This window comes from Penicillium rubens (assembly GCF_028828025.1).
Source record: "Penicillium rubens strain IBT 27055 chromosome Unknown utg000003l_segment0_segment0, whole genome shotgun sequence".
Lineage (NCBI taxonomy): Eukaryota > Fungi > Ascomycota > Eurotiomycetes > Eurotiales > Aspergillaceae > Penicillium > Penicillium rubens.
Genome location: NW_026890601.1, coordinates 4,909,533 through 4,925,396, shown reverse-complemented (window position 1 = coordinate 4,925,396; position 15,864 = coordinate 4,909,533). Strand labels below are relative to the sequence as shown.

The 15,864-nt window shown below is 50.0% G+C and overlaps 6 protein-coding genes across 6 annotated transcripts; 4 read left to right on the top strand and 2 right to left on the bottom strand.

The window, feature by feature from the left end:
* Window positions 1-1,109: 1,109 nt before the first annotated feature.
* N7525_008093 (ribokinase) lies at window positions 1,110-2,252 on the top strand (the record flags this gene model as incomplete). Its single annotated transcript, XM_002568520.2, has 1 exon — window positions 1,110-2,252. One exon carries the CDS (start codon window positions 1,110-1,112, stop codon window positions 2,250-2,252), a length of 1,143 nt encoding a protein of 380 aa, XP_002568566.2.
* A 1,520-nt stretch (window positions 2,253-3,772) lies between these two features.
* N7525_008092 (uncharacterized protein) lies at window positions 3,773-4,839 on the top strand (the record flags this gene model as incomplete). The annotated part of the gene is made up of 2 exons (XM_002568518.1): window positions 3,773-3,872; window positions 3,932-4,839. The coding sequence occupies 2 exons, from the start codon at window positions 3,773-3,775 to the stop codon at window positions 4,837-4,839; spliced, it is 1,008 nt and encodes a 335-aa protein (XP_002568564.1).
* A 423-nt stretch (window positions 4,840-5,262) lies between these two features.
* N7525_008091 (transcription factor TFIIIC subunit TFC1) lies at window positions 5,263-7,346 on the bottom strand (the record flags this gene model as incomplete). Its single annotated transcript, XM_002568517.1, has 5 exons — window positions 5,263-6,490; window positions 6,555-6,663; window positions 6,714-6,791; window positions 6,845-7,151; window positions 7,206-7,346. The coding sequence occupies 5 exons, from the start codon at window positions 7,344-7,346 to the stop codon at window positions 5,263-5,265; spliced, it is 1,863 nt and encodes a 620-aa protein (XP_002568563.1).
* Window positions 7,347-8,231: 885 nt separating this feature from the next.
* Window positions 8,232-9,121, top strand: N7525_008090 (uncharacterized protein; the record flags this gene model as incomplete). The annotated part of the gene is given in 2 exon segments (XM_061214295.1): window positions 8,232-8,742; window positions 8,760-9,121. 2 exon segments carry the CDS (start codon window positions 8,232-8,234, stop codon window positions 9,119-9,121), a joined length of 873 nt encoding a protein of 290 aa, XP_061068726.1.
* Window positions 9,122-10,039: 918 nt separating this feature from the next.
* Window positions 10,040-10,905, bottom strand: N7525_008089 (uncharacterized protein; the record flags this gene model as incomplete). The annotated part of the gene is made up of 3 exons (XM_002568514.1): window positions 10,040-10,306; window positions 10,362-10,580; window positions 10,648-10,905. The coding sequence occupies 3 exons, from the start codon at window positions 10,903-10,905 to the stop codon at window positions 10,040-10,042; spliced, it is 744 nt and encodes a 247-aa protein (XP_002568560.1).
* Window positions 10,906-12,725: 1,820 nt separating this feature from the next.
* Window positions 12,726-15,389, top strand: N7525_008088 (protein phosphatase 2A regulatory subunit RTS1; the record flags this gene model as incomplete). Its single annotated transcript, XM_061214294.1, has 7 exons — window positions 12,726-12,749; window positions 12,878-13,225; window positions 13,288-13,887; window positions 13,943-14,296; window positions 14,353-14,651; window positions 14,713-15,046; window positions 15,183-15,389. The coding sequence occupies 7 exons, from the start codon at window positions 12,726-12,728 to the stop codon at window positions 15,387-15,389; spliced, it is 2,166 nt and encodes a 721-aa protein (XP_061068725.1).
* Window positions 15,390-15,864: the final 475 nt, after the last annotated feature.

Sequence of the window (15,864 nt, the reverse complement as noted above, 5' to 3'; positions counted from 1 at the left end):
TACCTGGTTCGATCTGGTTCGCCCGGATTGCTCAAACCTAAGGGTGGTTTCCAATACCTTTATCCTTTTTAGCTCCTGCATGTTATATCATATTATTTTTACTTGCTTTCAATTTGTCAACCCCCTACTTCATCGCCCCTTTGCTTTCCTTTCATTGTTTTTCATTTTCCCTTCTTTCTCGTGATGGAGTCTAGAAAAGAGAGGATTATCACATGTCTCACCAGATCGGATGCCAAATAGATCAGGTATGGGACTGAAGCCTTTTGGGACCGCTTGCTTGTCTCTTCCTGTTTGAGCTGAAGCTCTGAGGAAACACGCTGAACTGACGTTTAATAAATGTGTCTTCTTTGATTTTATTCATTATTTTTTGATTGAACAGGGATAAACTTTCTCCCACGCCTTCTCATTGATTTCTAACTCTACACCCCTACAGAAGCTATGTGATCGAATAGAAAGAGTACCGAGACTAGATGAAGGAACTGTGCAAGTCAACATGGATCCCGCAGTCCAACGTAATGGTAAGCCTGCTGTCGAACCCACTATCAAGCCTGTTGTTGAAGCTAATGCTGACCCTTCCGTGAAAGCCAACGTTGACGCCGCCGCGGCCGAGGGTCATGCACAGGCCACGCCAGTGGGGTTTGAGTCTGGGGAGATTCCCAAGTAATAGACGTCTACCGGTACTATAAATTCTGCAATTAATATCGAGTTACTTTTATTTGCAAAGTAGGATGATAGGAGTCCCTTATTCAATTTTTTAGGTATGTACGGAGTAACGTTGTCGAAATAGACGTGGCTGTATAATGTAGATCGGATCCACGGAAATGTGGCTTCCGGCCCCACATATTCCACTCACGAGATGCCCCGCCCAGACGTCATTCTAATTCTTTTTTCCACCTCAGCCCTTCCAAGATTGTCTCTCAAATGACCCGACTGAATTTTTGGACTGTCTTCCTCCCCTGCGTTGTGTACGTGCAGTACTAAAATCTGTAGTACCAGCGTCTTCTCCCACTTATACCCCTCCAAACTTTCCGCATCCCCAGCCCGACCAAAGGACACAACCAGCCCCCGAACCTACAATACACGAACGGAACTGAAACACCTTGTCGATCATGCCACCTCTTATCCGAGTTATTGGATCCCTCAATGCGGACATGGTCTCGGTCACGCCCCGATTTCCAAACCCAGGCGAGACAATCACCTCCTCATCCTACTTCACCAGCGCGGGCGGCAAGGGCGCAAACCAAGCCGTCGCATGTGGACGCATGTCCCGAGCCAAGCCAACCGGCACCACGAACTCCACAAGCGACGTCAATGTCGATATGATGGGCGCAGTAGGGGCTCTGGACGGTCACTTTTCCGCCTTGCTTAAACCGACCCTTGAGAGATCTGGTGTCGACCCGTCGCGAGTCAAAGTCATCGAGAACGCATACACGGGTGTCGCGGTGATAATCGTGGACTCGTCAGCTGGTGGCGAGAACCGCATTCTGTTCTCGCCCGGTGCAAATTACGACGGCATGCAGCCTACTCCGGAGGTGCTAGGCATGGCGCTAGCAGCGCCTGTTCCCGATGTTATCGTCATGCAGGGAGAGATCCCGGTCGACACTGTTATCGGGATGCTACGTGAGGTTGCTTCTTACAAGGCCAAGGCTCGCGCCGCTGGGAAATGCGGCATTGAGTGCGGCCCGGATGTTATGCTTAACCCGGCACCTGCGCCGCCTGGTGGCCTGCCCGAGGATGTGTACGCTGCTGTCGACCATTTGATCCTCAATGAGACAGAGGCTGAGCTGATGACTCCGCCTGTGGATCAACTGCTTCGCACGGCTCCGGACGCAGAGGGCTTGGATAGCAAGGAGAAGGTCGCTCGATATTTCCACAAATTGGGTGTCACCTACATTCTTATCACGTTCGGGGCGAACGGCGTTTGGTACAGTGCCGCAGCTAGCGGCTCGTCTGGACCAAGTGATGGAGTACACCGCTTCACCAATGATATCCCAGCCGCCCCTGTTTCTCGGGTCCTGGATACTACTGCCGCGGGTGATACATTTGTTGGGGCCTATGCCGTCAGGGTGGCGCGGTGGCGCGAGAAACGTCGTGCGGAGGGCAAGGCTGGACAGGATATTGCGGATGATGAGAAGACATACAGGTACAAGACTGTCATGGACGAGGCGATGCGTTTGGCTGCACGCGCCTCGGCTCGGACTGTGGAACGTCAGGGCGCCATGGATAGCATTCCCTTTGAGGATGAGATCTAAGGGGATTGGCACAGCAAGTCTGTGGTCATGTACATTATTATATCACGAGATACTACGGACTATGTGGACTATTCTGGTCGTCATTTCCTGCCTGTAATGGAATGCCGACGCGACAGTACGTCGATGGCGTAAAGGATAGGCTCTCTCGGCTTTCGCGAGGAATGCAACAAGGATCAATCCACCGAAGGAAATAATCCGAGCCCACGAGGAACAGGGGGTGCAGGTGCCATCAAACCTTGGAGACCTTGTCCATGTAATATCCCTATTAATAACCCTCCATCATCCTACGCCCTGGGACAGCCTTCAGGGGCGATTCCTACTTTGAACCACCTGGATAGCCAGCCCAGAGTACATTCCCCAGCCTTGAGTGCGCGACACCCCCAGACACCCCCAAACCTCACCTGAAACCGAACTTCGTAGAATGTTCCACATTCACCTCAAACCCTCACAGCCCCCGATCGGCCACTGCATGCATGGTTTCATCCGGTAACCTCAGTCCGGATGGGGGACAGCCAATGGAGACAGATGCGCTGGCAGATTTTCAGTAGACATTTCATGCAACATACTATTAGCGGAATTGGAGACGCTGTTCGGCACGAATGAGCGCACAATGCGCAAGGAAGAGACGTGAACGCGAAGTCGCGCGCGAAGGAACGTACAAGACGTGGACGTGGAGGTATTTGGTACTTACGCGATGTATGCGCTAGTGGCGGGAGGTCGGGTACAGGGTACTTAGGCTGCTGACCGACGCGTCCAAGGGATACGCGACATGCAGTGTTCAGCGGGGGGTAAATTGGACTTTTGACCTTTGCCCCGGTGATTTTGGTAATGATTTACTTGTACAGGCAGTTCTAGGGGAATTAAGAAGAATTAATTGTGTACAACATTGTCGGACAGAGGCACTGTGATAGAAACACCACAATACTCTGTATGGAGTAGAGGATGCATAATCCGTAGACATACGGAAAAGCGCGTATAATTGTAGCGATCTGCATATTACCATTGTTTCCACACGAGACATCGAAGAATGAAACCCGTCAATTGGATTGTGCTGGGAATTGCATAAACGCCACTTTTCGAATTGGCAGCCTCCACCAAACGCGACGCGCTCGAGTGTGCAGGCCTTGAAATAGTTCCCTTCGCCCTCCATTTGTGACTCCTCATGTCCATTTTGCTCCTTGCCTCGAAACTCTCTAATCCGAAGCTCTTCACGTTCCAACTTACTATATCTACCTCATCGTTGCACGTCTTTTACCCCGAATCATCCCTCGTTCTCTCTCTTTCTCTCCCACTCAACGGGTGTAGTCGACCATATCCTACCCATTCCTTCATTTGATCCAAATTTCATCCGACCAATTCCTATCATTCAATCATTTTATTTCTTTTGATTCTTCTGTCTTGCACACTTACCCTCTTCAAATCGTGCGATCGGCCTGTCTAGTGCCTATTGTAGACCGCCAATCCTCCCCCACTTGGCGCTGACCAAAAGACCAAAACAAAACATCCCTTCTTCCTCCACCATGGCCACTCTCACTATGACTCCGACTCGTCAGCCTTTGGGCTGTTTGGAAACGATGCCGTTGATGCGCTCGAAACTTAATCGTCAGAACCAGCAAAATGGTACGTGATGACCCATGTTTTGATGTTCCCAAAATGGTCTAGCTCACAATTGTAACCAGGTGCCATGTCCGTGAAGTCCACTCCAATGAAGAGTATGAAGAGCTCAATCTTCATTGACGCCGATTCCGAGAATATCAATCCAGCCAGCTTTTCCACAAAACGCAAACGTACCTTGGAGGACGACGAGGACAAGAGCGCGTCCAAGCCGGTCAAAACATCCCGCATGGCTCTTTCCACCCGCATCAACATCTCCCCCGTTCGCTCAACTCCCTCGAAGATCTCAATTACCACTCCCAAGTCAGCTCCCATCCTTAAGCCCGCTGGTCGCTCGCCACCTCCCAAGTCAAGCCAGTCAGCCACTCGCCGTTCGCTCATCGCCAAGCCCCGTTCGGAGCAATATAGCAAGCGCGGCGTCGCTCGTCCCTTCTCTCTTGCCTCCGCTCTTGCCAAATCCACAACTCCCAAACCTGCTCCTGCCCCCAAGGCCCCGGCCTCGTGGTGCTTCGATATCCATGTCGACACCGAGCAGGAGGAAAACACCAACCTGATGCAACACTCAACCACTGTCCTGGATATCAGCGACGACGAGGGGAAATCCGACCCCTGCCCTCGTGGGAAGGAGAACATTCCCCCTCACGAACTGGGCATCGAACTCCCCCGCGCTCGTCAGTCTACTACCACCACCCCTGCTGCCGCTCGCAAGTCAGCAAAGATGGAGGAGACCCGTGCTCCGCTCGGGGAGCTCAACGCTGCCGAATACTATGCCGAAGATTGCAATGCCTTCTCATATGCAATTGTTTATGATGAAGAGCACTCGCCTGCGTTTAAGAAGCCTTCTTCGCCTCTTGCGCAGAGTCAGCAGACTCTTGCCACTGCTTCCATTGCTTCTGTTTTGGATGTTACTCCGGCCGAAACCCAGAAGGAAAACCACGAGGACGCAAATGATAGCATGAAGTCTACTATTTGATCTGTCTTCTCGTCATTCTTCGCATCTGCATCTGCATCTGGCTCAGTGGCGCTGTTTTTCGGCCTGGTTGGGCCCGATACCTATACCTATTTGCTTGGTTTTTTGGGGTTTCTCTTTCTGTTTGGTGTTGGTCGCTTTTTGGGGACTGGGGCTCAGTCTATACGGTGCTTTGGTATAACGCTTGCTACGAATTATGTATCTTTTGGCTTCACTATTGTGACCACTCAGGTTGACTTTCTTTATCCTGTCTAATTGATGAATTATTGTCTGTGTTATGTCTGATGCTTCACGATGCATCCGAGTCTACCTATGTCTTTACGAGGATTAAAAATGGATGATTCTTTTGATGACTACATTGAGCACAAAGTATCATTTTTTCTAGATGTAACCAATCCTAAACTAAGCTGGGAGTCCCGTTACTCGTTACTCGTCCTCGTCATCATCCATGTCGTCACTATCGTCTCCGTCTCCGTCGCCATCACCGTCGGCCTCATCGTCTTCATCGGCTTCATCAGCATCCCTCGCCGCAGCAGCATCCGCAACCTGATCAGCCAGCATCTCCCTCCGCTGAATCTCTGCCTCTTCACCTTCACTCTCCTCATCGACTTTCTCAGGCTCAGGCTCAGGCTCAGGTTCCGGCTCGACACTCTTCCCCTTCACAGCCTGCTTCCCCTTCACCCTCCCCCTACCCTCCCCAGCCTCTCTCCTAGCCAATCCAGCATTAGCCGTCAAATCCCTCCAAACCGGCGAACTCCGAATAATCGCCCGAACCTCCGTAGCAAGACTAATCTCCTTCGGCGACGCAGTCTGGGGATCAAGCGTGAACAACGAGAAATCAGTCTCAGACTGCGCATGGTCAGGAAGCCGCATAATCTTCGTATAATCCTCATCAACCGGCTCCCGCCCCTCCATCAACGCCTGAATCTTATTCCGCATAATCGTCTTCGCCTTCGCAAGAGCACCATTCCGAAACCACCCATCAGTAACAATATCGCACTCGCTGCGCAGAAACCCAGGCCCCGCATCAGGTGGATACAGACACGCCCGCAGCTGCGCGTCCTCGATCTCGCCAACCATCCAGATCCGTCCGTCATGCGCAAACGGTAGCTTGCCAGTGAATATATGGCCCGTTGACAGCCCGCCGGCGCCTTCGTCTTCAACTACGCGCATCTCGCTCGGCCGTGGGACAGTGTGTCGTCGGCCGCCGCCTCCGTCGCGCGCGAGCTCGGCTTCCCGTGCCAGAAGTCGGAACATGAAGGTTTGGTAATGTCGGTACTCTGGTGATGTGCGTGGGTCGAGGCCGAACTTGATGATTGCGTCGCGCCAGGGCCCGGATCGGAAGATGTAGCCCACGTACGGAATTGCGTGCCGCAGGTTCAGACGCTCTTCGTCCGTTGTTAGGTTGTTGCGTAGGCCGCGACGTGTCCAGGCGGGTTGCTTTTCGTATAGGGCGTTTAGAGTGGCGATTGTTCGCAGCATGCCAGCGTCCAGTGCGCTTATTGGGAGCATGTCTGGGCGTGGCTCTGTTGGGACCTGTGGTATATCGTAGGGCACTAGGTAGGTTCGGATTTTGTTGGCGGTTTGTGTGTTCACTGTTTCCAGTTGGCCAGAGCGGCCAATTGCTTGTTTCACTGTTGGGTTTTGCCGGTAGCTGGGAGGGAGAGGTTAGTTGTCTGGTGGTCTTGGCTTGCTGCTTTTGGCGTGGTGGCTCTTACATGTAGTGGAATGGGACATCTCCGTGGCTGAACGATGGCGGTGGAATGAGATCTGCATTTGCGATGGTGCCTTTTGTCATTTCGATGTCAAATTGCTTCATTTTGTCGACTGCCCCTTGTTAGTACGTTTCTACAGGAGTGCATGTCAAGTAGACTCACAGTCAAACGGCAGAATTTGGTCTCGGAACCTGTTCGTAAATGAACTCGCCGTAGTCGAGTAAACGAAATCAGGGATTCCTGATATCAGACGTTAGCAAACTGGCAATGGAGCATCGAAGTAGTGAGCTTACCTCGGAACACGTGTGTGCGTTCAACCCTCCCGACTGGCTCAATCTGGTACTTGGAAGGGTTATCACTCAAACTGCGCAATAGATCCTTAGCAGTCCGTCGCGGTGGCGGCTTGGATGCTTCCGATTCCGGTGTGTCTAGGAAAGGCTCGTTTGAGCCTCTCTTGCGCTTCCGTCCTGTCCGCTTGGGAACAGTGACTTTGAGAAGGACATTGTTCGACTGGATGCTCGTTGACTGGACTGATCGAGCCATGGCATCCTCTGGTCGCAACACCAGATTAGCTAGTATGCCATCTGCTGGGTTCAGAATCTGTATTATATCAGCATGTATTCAACATTCTCTCAAACAGACAAGTGCTCTCACTGTTTTTATCCCTGGGTCGCCTTGTAAGGTCTCGATCGCCTTGTCGACATTGCGCACCACGGCAGGGTGCTCGACGCTGACAAGGCGACGGGATGGCACTGCGTAGAAAGGGGCAGTTCTGGGCCCCCGCTTATCATCCATGCTCGTTGGTTTTGTATTAGACTTGTGAATGATGTGGTTAAATCATTTGCGCCGGCTTTGAGTCTCAACTGATGTTGGTTGTCGTTGTCTCTGATTTGCTCACGGGTAGGATTGCGCAAATGAGATCAAAGGCAATGCTTCCACTTCCCTTCGGTGCTTTCAGTTGAGTACAGCTGCTTATATGAGATTCTGTATTTTTCTTCACCTTCCCACGATTAAAGGCTCCCAGCAATATCTCTCAGGGTTAGGGAAAGAATCGAGGCTACATTCCACAAGCGGTTAGTGCGCCCACAGGGATCGCGGGATTTTGCTGACTCATCGCATCGAATGGCCGACTACAACTGACCATGGCGGAGCTTTGCTCGAAGAGACATCTCGAGAAAATTGGTTGAATTGACATTTGAAGAAGTGAAACGACACAAATCAGCTGTGTCTTTTACAGTAGCTATCAATGTGGTCAATGACGTGTGTTCCCTTCGTCTCAGTAAATCCCGCACAGTTACCACATCGCTCAAATTCTAAAACCTGACGACAAGTATAGAATAAACGACGCCAGGCTTTTCCTGCCGCATGTTATATGCTTATCCAGCGCTGGATTCAAACGTACAGCGGTCAAGCGACCAGAGCAGTCATCCGGTCGCAGCCAGTAATGAAACGATCTTCACCACTTGCCTCCCGAGGTCGAATATCAGCAACATCATGTGTCCATTGTCCATACAAAGCCAACAGTTTATCTTCTCTTGTCGCCAAAAATAATACGACTGCCATTCCACCAAGGACACCCGAGTTGAGGAGATGTGATTGGTCGGGTATTGCCAAGCATTCCCCTGAGATCCTCTTTCCCAGGATGGAAGTCATTTCAACAGATCACCCCTTTCGTCCACTATGCCTATGCCTGCCTCAACCTCTACAACCACCTCCCTGGAAGACACTTCATCCTACGGGTACGACACCATTTTTGGTACCAGCACATCCTCTAGTTCGACCGCTTCAGGCACCGGCTCCGGGGAATACCCCGTATTCCCAAACGCTGCCTATATCTCCAGGTTCTATGTTGTCTCACCCCAGGACTCTGGTCTGACCGACCTGGACATTGATCTCTACAATGCATGCTTTCTACCGCATAATCCGTTGTCGCACCACAATTACCGCCGGGATGACGCGTCTGAAGCCATCTCTCCCAAGCCCACCTATCTGATCGACGAGGCTCCGTGTAAACGACAAGCGGCGATTAATTCTAATTGCTACTTCCAAAACACGAACGGCAGTTTTACGGGCCTTCAGCCTTATTCGGGCGACTGGGATGTCCAGCAGCAATGCTATTGTGACATATATCCCTTCTTCGACTCGGCGGCCGGTTGTCAGGAATGTTACAGACAACATGGAGGCATCGAGGGTGTGTCTTCTCCACAGCTTGTCCTTCCATTATGCTGTTCTCGTGGTTTGGTCAAAATGCTAACTTCCACGAAGGCTACCACTGGTTCCCGCAGAGTTACGTGATGGGGGTGTCTAGCGCGTACTGTAGCGCCAGTCCTCAAACGACAGGATTCTATCCCTTCGCAAATGGATATTCAATGATCTCGGCATCTAGTTTGCCTAGTACCACTGCTGTTAATAGTTTAGGCACGCAGACAGCTGCTAGTCTTTACTACACCTACGCTGCTGCTACCGGTGGTAGTAGCAGAGGTGAGAAAAGCAGTGCTGCAACCACGTGTCTGAGCTTAAGGAGAGCCTTGCTAGCCGCACTGCCACTGGTTCTAATGCTCTCTCGATGAGGTTGTATGGGTTTGACGAGACACGGCGAATAACAATGTAACTATAGGTGGCTCAAACAGTTCACCAGCTATGGTCGATGTAATTCCTATAACGATGTCTTGTGACAATCGTTGATGGGCTTTGTTGAAGAACATACTAATGGATATAATAGGATAGATACTACCTCCAAGGGATCTCTGTATTTTGTTTGTTGGACGTGCTTCTGTATTTCTTAAGTCGCTAGGGACAACTATACCTTTAGGGATGGTTATCGAATGGATAATGTGATGGGAAGTTGAAATAGCAAGAATGTGGTGATCATTTTACATCAGAAACTATGTACGCACTGAAGAAGAGTACCCAGATATCCATGGGTAAAGGCTAGCAGCTTGATCAACATTGGAACTTATGCTATTCTGTCCGCTCTATCTCTCTCTGTCCACGCGATTGCCATATGTCACTACCCTCGGTGGGTTTCCTGCTTGGCTTTAAGTCCGATGTCTCCTCTCTTTGACCTCCAACGTTCTCGGCAACATTGCCGTAGTTGGTCTCTCCGAATGGCATAACATAAAGGCTACTCTGTGGTCCCGCTGGTCATTCATGGCGACGCTGCGTCTATATTGTCGAAGTTGTTTTATGGTAAATAATACATATGTATGCCCTTGTCTAGTATGTGGGTAGTAGGGAACGATAAACGATCAGAAAGCAGAGAAGCCCGCTAGAAAATAATGCATTTGATATGTTATGCAATGGCTCTGAAACAACCGCAGAACCAGACGGGAAACCATCAAAGAAGTCATAGTCAATAGACGCCTCGTCACGCCATTAACAGGAAACCACGCAAAGAAAATCAAAAGCAAACGAAAAACGAATCGCAATATAGTTAACGCGATCGCGAAGGCCCGCCGCAATGAATCGGGAAAAGCAAGTCAATTGACTCAAAGGTCAGGAATCTCCAGAGGAAACTGGTCAACAATGGAATAACTCCAGCTTGTGACATACTTTTCAACTGTGGAAGTGACAGCTAGATAGAAGGCACAAATTGCGGCGGCCCAGCTGATTGACGCTCCTTCACCCATTCGAAGGCGGAGATGCTCCGTAGCTCGGCGGGCATACTGGAAATGGAGCCCCTCGATGTACTGGGTGTTGGGACGGACCATATGCTGTCTAGCTTCGCACCAAGCGAAATAGCCAGCCTTAGCCTCCTGTGCACAGATTAGCAGATCGTCACAGACGTAGAACGCACTAAAGAAAACTCACGTCAGAGACATTGCCTGTCAGCATATGGTCCTTTTTGTGTGTCTCGACCAGGTCATCGAAGGCAGTACAGAGACCATTGATTGCGGTGCCAAGTTCCGCGTAGGCCTTTTCCTGCGACTCGTAACCATCCTTGTATGCAATGTCGTCGGTCCAGTATTTCTCCACGAATTTGATCAAAGCCATCAGCTCGAATACATGGCCCCGGATACCCTGGGGGATCTGCATGAAGTCCCAACGCATGTAAGCATATCTTCTCAGAAAGGGCCCGGGAACAGCCAATATTTACCCAGTCACATTTGTCATCCCTGTCTTTGCACTCATCACAGGTTAGGGGGCAACGAACGTCGATTGAGCACGCCACGTGAAACACGTCGAAGGGCTCTTCATCCAAGTGGCGAACTGCACAGCGAAAACACTGCAGACACCAAAGAGTAGCCAAGTTAATGTATGGTTTGGGTAACTTGTGTTGGGTCTTGGCCTTCTTGTCCGAAGATAGCACGTCGGGATCCTGGCAATTGGTCCGAGGCATAATGAAGTCCGCCATTGTGAAAGTTCAGCCTGCTAGAAGTAAATGCCAAAGGGTGGTGAGCATGGAGGAAAGTAAGAGCCGCTAATCAAGTGACGGTCGGTAGGTAAGTAATGGTCAAGGTCCTAAGTAAGAGTTAGTTGATAAAGAAACTTTGACGGATTTAGAAATATGGTGAGGACTGCGAGTAAGGATGACTGACTAGGCTTGTTGTGGAGCAGATTCCTTGGAACTCTGTATCTGCTCTCGTCGTGGTGTGAAGAAGAGAAGAGAAGAGAACTATTGTCGCTGTACAAATGATCTATTTATACTTGCAATATAGCTGCTAATACCCTATTGTGGTCTAAATGATCTTCTAGTGAGGTTATAATGAGAATTCCCAGCTCTGGTTGCCTTCTAATTACATGCATAGCAGATATTTAGGATCTACCACGATATCTCGGTGACATGAAAAGAAGAAATAGTTACGCACTAGGCTAAAAATAGGTGGGTTACTATAGTCCTTCATCAAGATATATATTTCCACATGTACAAAAATGTTGAGACTGGAACCTCCATATAGTCCCAGCAGTACTATACCTAATAATTGAATGTCATAACATTGGATTGACATAAGTATCTAAACTTTTCAAGAATATGAAGGATGAATTTCCTCTTTGGACCAACTCGTGTGCCTCCCAGGTGATGTTGTGGTCGTGTGGGGCAAAAGCACAGGCCTCTATATGAATCTCCATCTCCAGGACCTGCTTGGCTTTACTTGAAGGGATATATCACCTGGTGAAATTGTATAACTACCTGGATACATGTCTAGAATTGGTTAAACACCTACCATAACTCCAGGGCTGGATGTCTGAGATTAGTTAGTTAACTTAGTGACGTTTCTGTGCCTGAAATTCGAGTCCCACTTGAAGGTCACGTGGACAATGACATAAGCATAATTTGAAACAGGCGGGAAAAAGCATACAGTGGTGGCAGGAGAAGAGGAGGGGAGAAGAATATAGTCGAGTAAATTCATTTTCTGAAATTGAAGCCCGAAGAGATCCAGTTCAATTAAAAAAAAAAAAAAAAAAAGTAGAGCCCTCCGCAAAATACTTGGGCGTGGTCCCCCTCTCATCACCATCACAGCCAGGAGAAGCAACCCGCCTTTCCCTACACCTCAACAACAATCCACTTCCCTTCCTCCTCTCCACAACCCAACGCCATCATCTTTATTTGGTCTTGTGTACATCATCGACTTTACCTCTCGCTAGTCAGATCAAGATTCTTGTGCTTTCGCAGTGGGCTGCGACCTGAGTGCCCATCCCTCTAGTGCTCCCAAATCCCCCGCTCCCAGCCTGCCACTAAGCGACACGGAGATCCTCCAGCGCCGACCAAGCTTGTCCTATAACACCTACCCTCACTGAGCACTCCCACTCGATCCGTCAATTGTTCAACTCATAACTACCGAGGTACGTTCGATCGGACACTAGTCTTCCATTGCCTGTATTGGCCCTTTCTTCCTAGCATCATTGTGCTCCGTGCGCGTGCTGCGACTGCACATTGTTTGGAGCGCCTGATGCTGTTGCCATTGAACCTTTCCATGTATTTCTGGGGCTTTATATTGGCATTTCAGATGCATTTCCCTTCACAATAACCTTCTTACATGCTGTGAGACCCGGACCGCTTATGGTAATCTCCTATTAGGTCGATCCAAACACTCCCCCCCCCCTCTCGTGGCTATCCTGAGCGGCTATTTCTGTTGGTTCCCCTCGATTCACTCCGGCTAGAGTGCGCCGTCTGGCTGCACTGGCACCAAGAAACCTAGCCGAGTACATGTGGCCATCTACATAATCATCAAAATGAAGGGTTTCAGACAGAGAGTGGTTAGTTGCCCGCGTATCCTGCCTAAGCGCACCTCACCGCATGATCACTTCTGCCCATCTATCCCCTTCTTTGCCATGCAGGTGGTGTCATTTCGCAACTCGTCTAACCTTCTATGCCCTGCTTTTAGCATGACCAGTTGTCGCGGGCGAAAGACAACAAGTCCTCGAAAAAGAAAGACTCCAGCTCCGCCTCACAGAATCAATCCCTCGGAATCTCAAACGCGCAGCAGTCTTCTTCCCCTAACCAAGGGACACCCACATCCTCCACAACCTCCCTCAATGACTCGCGAAACAAATCGCCGGACAACGCTTCCCCCGCCGGAACCCCTTCTGCGGGCGCGCCTCACCCCGGCACCCCGGTTCAACACTATATACCCCAACCGGGCGCTGCAGGACAGCCAGGCAATGGACCAGGAACTCCGAGTAGGCAAGGCCAGCCGGCGGCTCCTAGTGTCATAATTAGCCCAAGCGCACCGGTAAGTACAGCCGTTTCACACTTTGGTGAATATTCACATTTGCTAACAATTGGATTCTATAGCATGTCCCCCCTCCTGGTGCCGCCGAAACGATGCCCGGAGATCTCGCACCTCCTAGGAAGTCTCATGTCTTCGACCGCCTACAGACAACTCCTAAGGACATGTCGGAAGGTATCCGGACTCCCAAACGTCAACACTCGTCGCGATTCGACATCTCCGATCAGCGCCAGAGAGAACTGGAGAAGTTGCCGGGATTCCACGAAGTACCTCCCAACCGGCGCCAAGATTTGTTCATGCAAAAGATCGACCAGTGCAACATCATCTTTGATTTCAATGACCCGACAGCCGATATGAAGTCCAAGGAGATCAAGAGGCTGGCGCTACATGAACTCTTAGATTATGTTGCCAACAATCGGTCGGTCATTACAGAGCCCATGTACCCTCGCGTGGTAGAGATGTTTGCCAAGAACCTGTTCCGTCCTATTCCTCCGCCTATGACGCCCCAAGGCGAGGCATTTGACCCGGAGGAGGATGAGCCGGTGTTGGAAGTGGCTTGGCCTCATATCCAAGTCGTGTATGAATTCTTCTTGAGATTCATCGAAAGCCAGGATTTCAACACGAACATCGCGAAGGGTTATATTGACCATCAGTTTGTGCTTTCGGTATGTCTCCTGATTCTTAGTTTTTATGTTGGATGCAAGCTAATGCTACTTATAGTTGTTGGACCTATTTGATTCAGAAGATCCCCGGGAACGTGACTTCCTCAAGACAACTCTCCATCGCATCTATGGAAAGTTCTTGAACTTGCGGTCATACATCCGCCGATCCATCAACAACGTCTTCTTCCAGTTCATGTACGAAACAGAACGCCACAACGGAATCGCTGAGCTGCTCGAAATCCTGGGTTCCATTATCAACGGATTCGCTTTGCCGCTGAAGGAGGAACACAAGCTCTTCTTGACTAGAGTGCTCCTGCCCATGCACAAGGTGAAGAGCCTCAGCATGTACCACCCGCAATTGGCCTACTGCATCGTGCAATTTTTGGAGAAGGACTCCTCATTGACTGAAGATGTAAGCTCCCATTTATCTTTCTCCAGCATACCTTGAGTACTAACTAACACGCCTAGGTTGTTCTCGGCTTACTGCGCTTCTGGCCTAAGACTAATAGCACTAAGGAGGTGATGTACCTGAACGAGGTGGAAGACATCTTCGAGGTTATGGATCCGGGCGAGTTCGCCAAAGTCCAGGAGCCTCTGTTCAATCAGTTGGCCAAGTCTGTTGCCAGTCCCCATTTCCAGGTTGCTGAACGTGCTTTGTACTTCTGGAACAATGAATACTTCTGTAATCTCGTAAGCGACAATGTGGAGACAATTCTCCCGCTTATGTTTGCTCCGCTTTACGAGAACTCGAAGGGACACTGGAACCGGTGAGTTCGATCTGCATAATGCTACTGACTTCGATATGGGCTAAGTTAACACTTGAATCAGAACAATTCACAGCATGGTCTACAATGCCATGAAGATGTTCATGGAGATCAACCCGCAACTCTTCGATGAATGCTCTCATGATTACACCGAGCACCAGAACAACGCAGACCAACGCGAAAAGACTCGCGCGGACCGGTGGGAGGTGATTGAACAACAGGCCAAAGATCGAAAGAATGGCATTCCCCCACCACCACCCCCCGCCCTTGACATGCCGGAGCCGATCGATGAGGTAGAGGCCATGACCCACGAGAGTCAAAGGCGGTTGAACTCCCTGAAATTGCAAGAGGATTCCGATTCCAAGGAACGGCCCAGCCGGGAAGGCACCCCTAATTCGGTAAGTCCAGTGCATCTCTGATCTGTGCTGCATTGCCCAGATACGTGCATTCCTATGCGAAATACTTCTTTTCTCTGGCCCTATCGCCCTCGTTCTTGTCTTTTGCTAAGAGCCACGTCCGCCCATGTACAGCCAGCGTGATTCTAACGTGAAAACGTCCGTTTGCTCCAGACACGACGCCGAGGCTCGATTCGAAACACTGGCCGGCGGCGACGGAGCGGAAGCGGCAGTGAGATTCGCCCGCGACGACGATCGGTCGGCAGTGGTACAAGTGCAACCAATGTACAGATCTTGCATCGAAGCAATTCCACAAAATAACGTCTCGGAGGAGATGGACTGCTGATGGACATGTGATTTCCGTTTATTTTCTCCTGCGATGGCATAGCGACTATGGGGCAACGATATTTTTGTCTTTTGATTTTCGGCGGTACTCGCCCGGACTGATGCCCTCAACCTGTCTGCCTTTTATTTGTCTTTTTTTTCCTTCCCCTTTTCTTTTGTGTACATGGATTTTCCTTTTTCGATATTTTCCCTTCCGCGACGAACTCCCTCAAAATTTGAGTTGGAACCAGTCTTAGAACCGTGTTCGGGTATGGAAAACGGGTGCGAATGGCGTTTCATCCATTGACCACGATGTCGGTGGCTGTCTATGTGTTGTTTTCTTGTTTCTCTATTATTTTAGACCAGTTCTAGGATATGATATTGCCTTGGAATCTAATGCTTGGTGCACTCGTAGACTTGGACAAAGTCCTTTAAATCAGTATTTAATGATTTGTATTATTGTCAATTGGACCCGGGAGTATCTGAGAGCACATAAC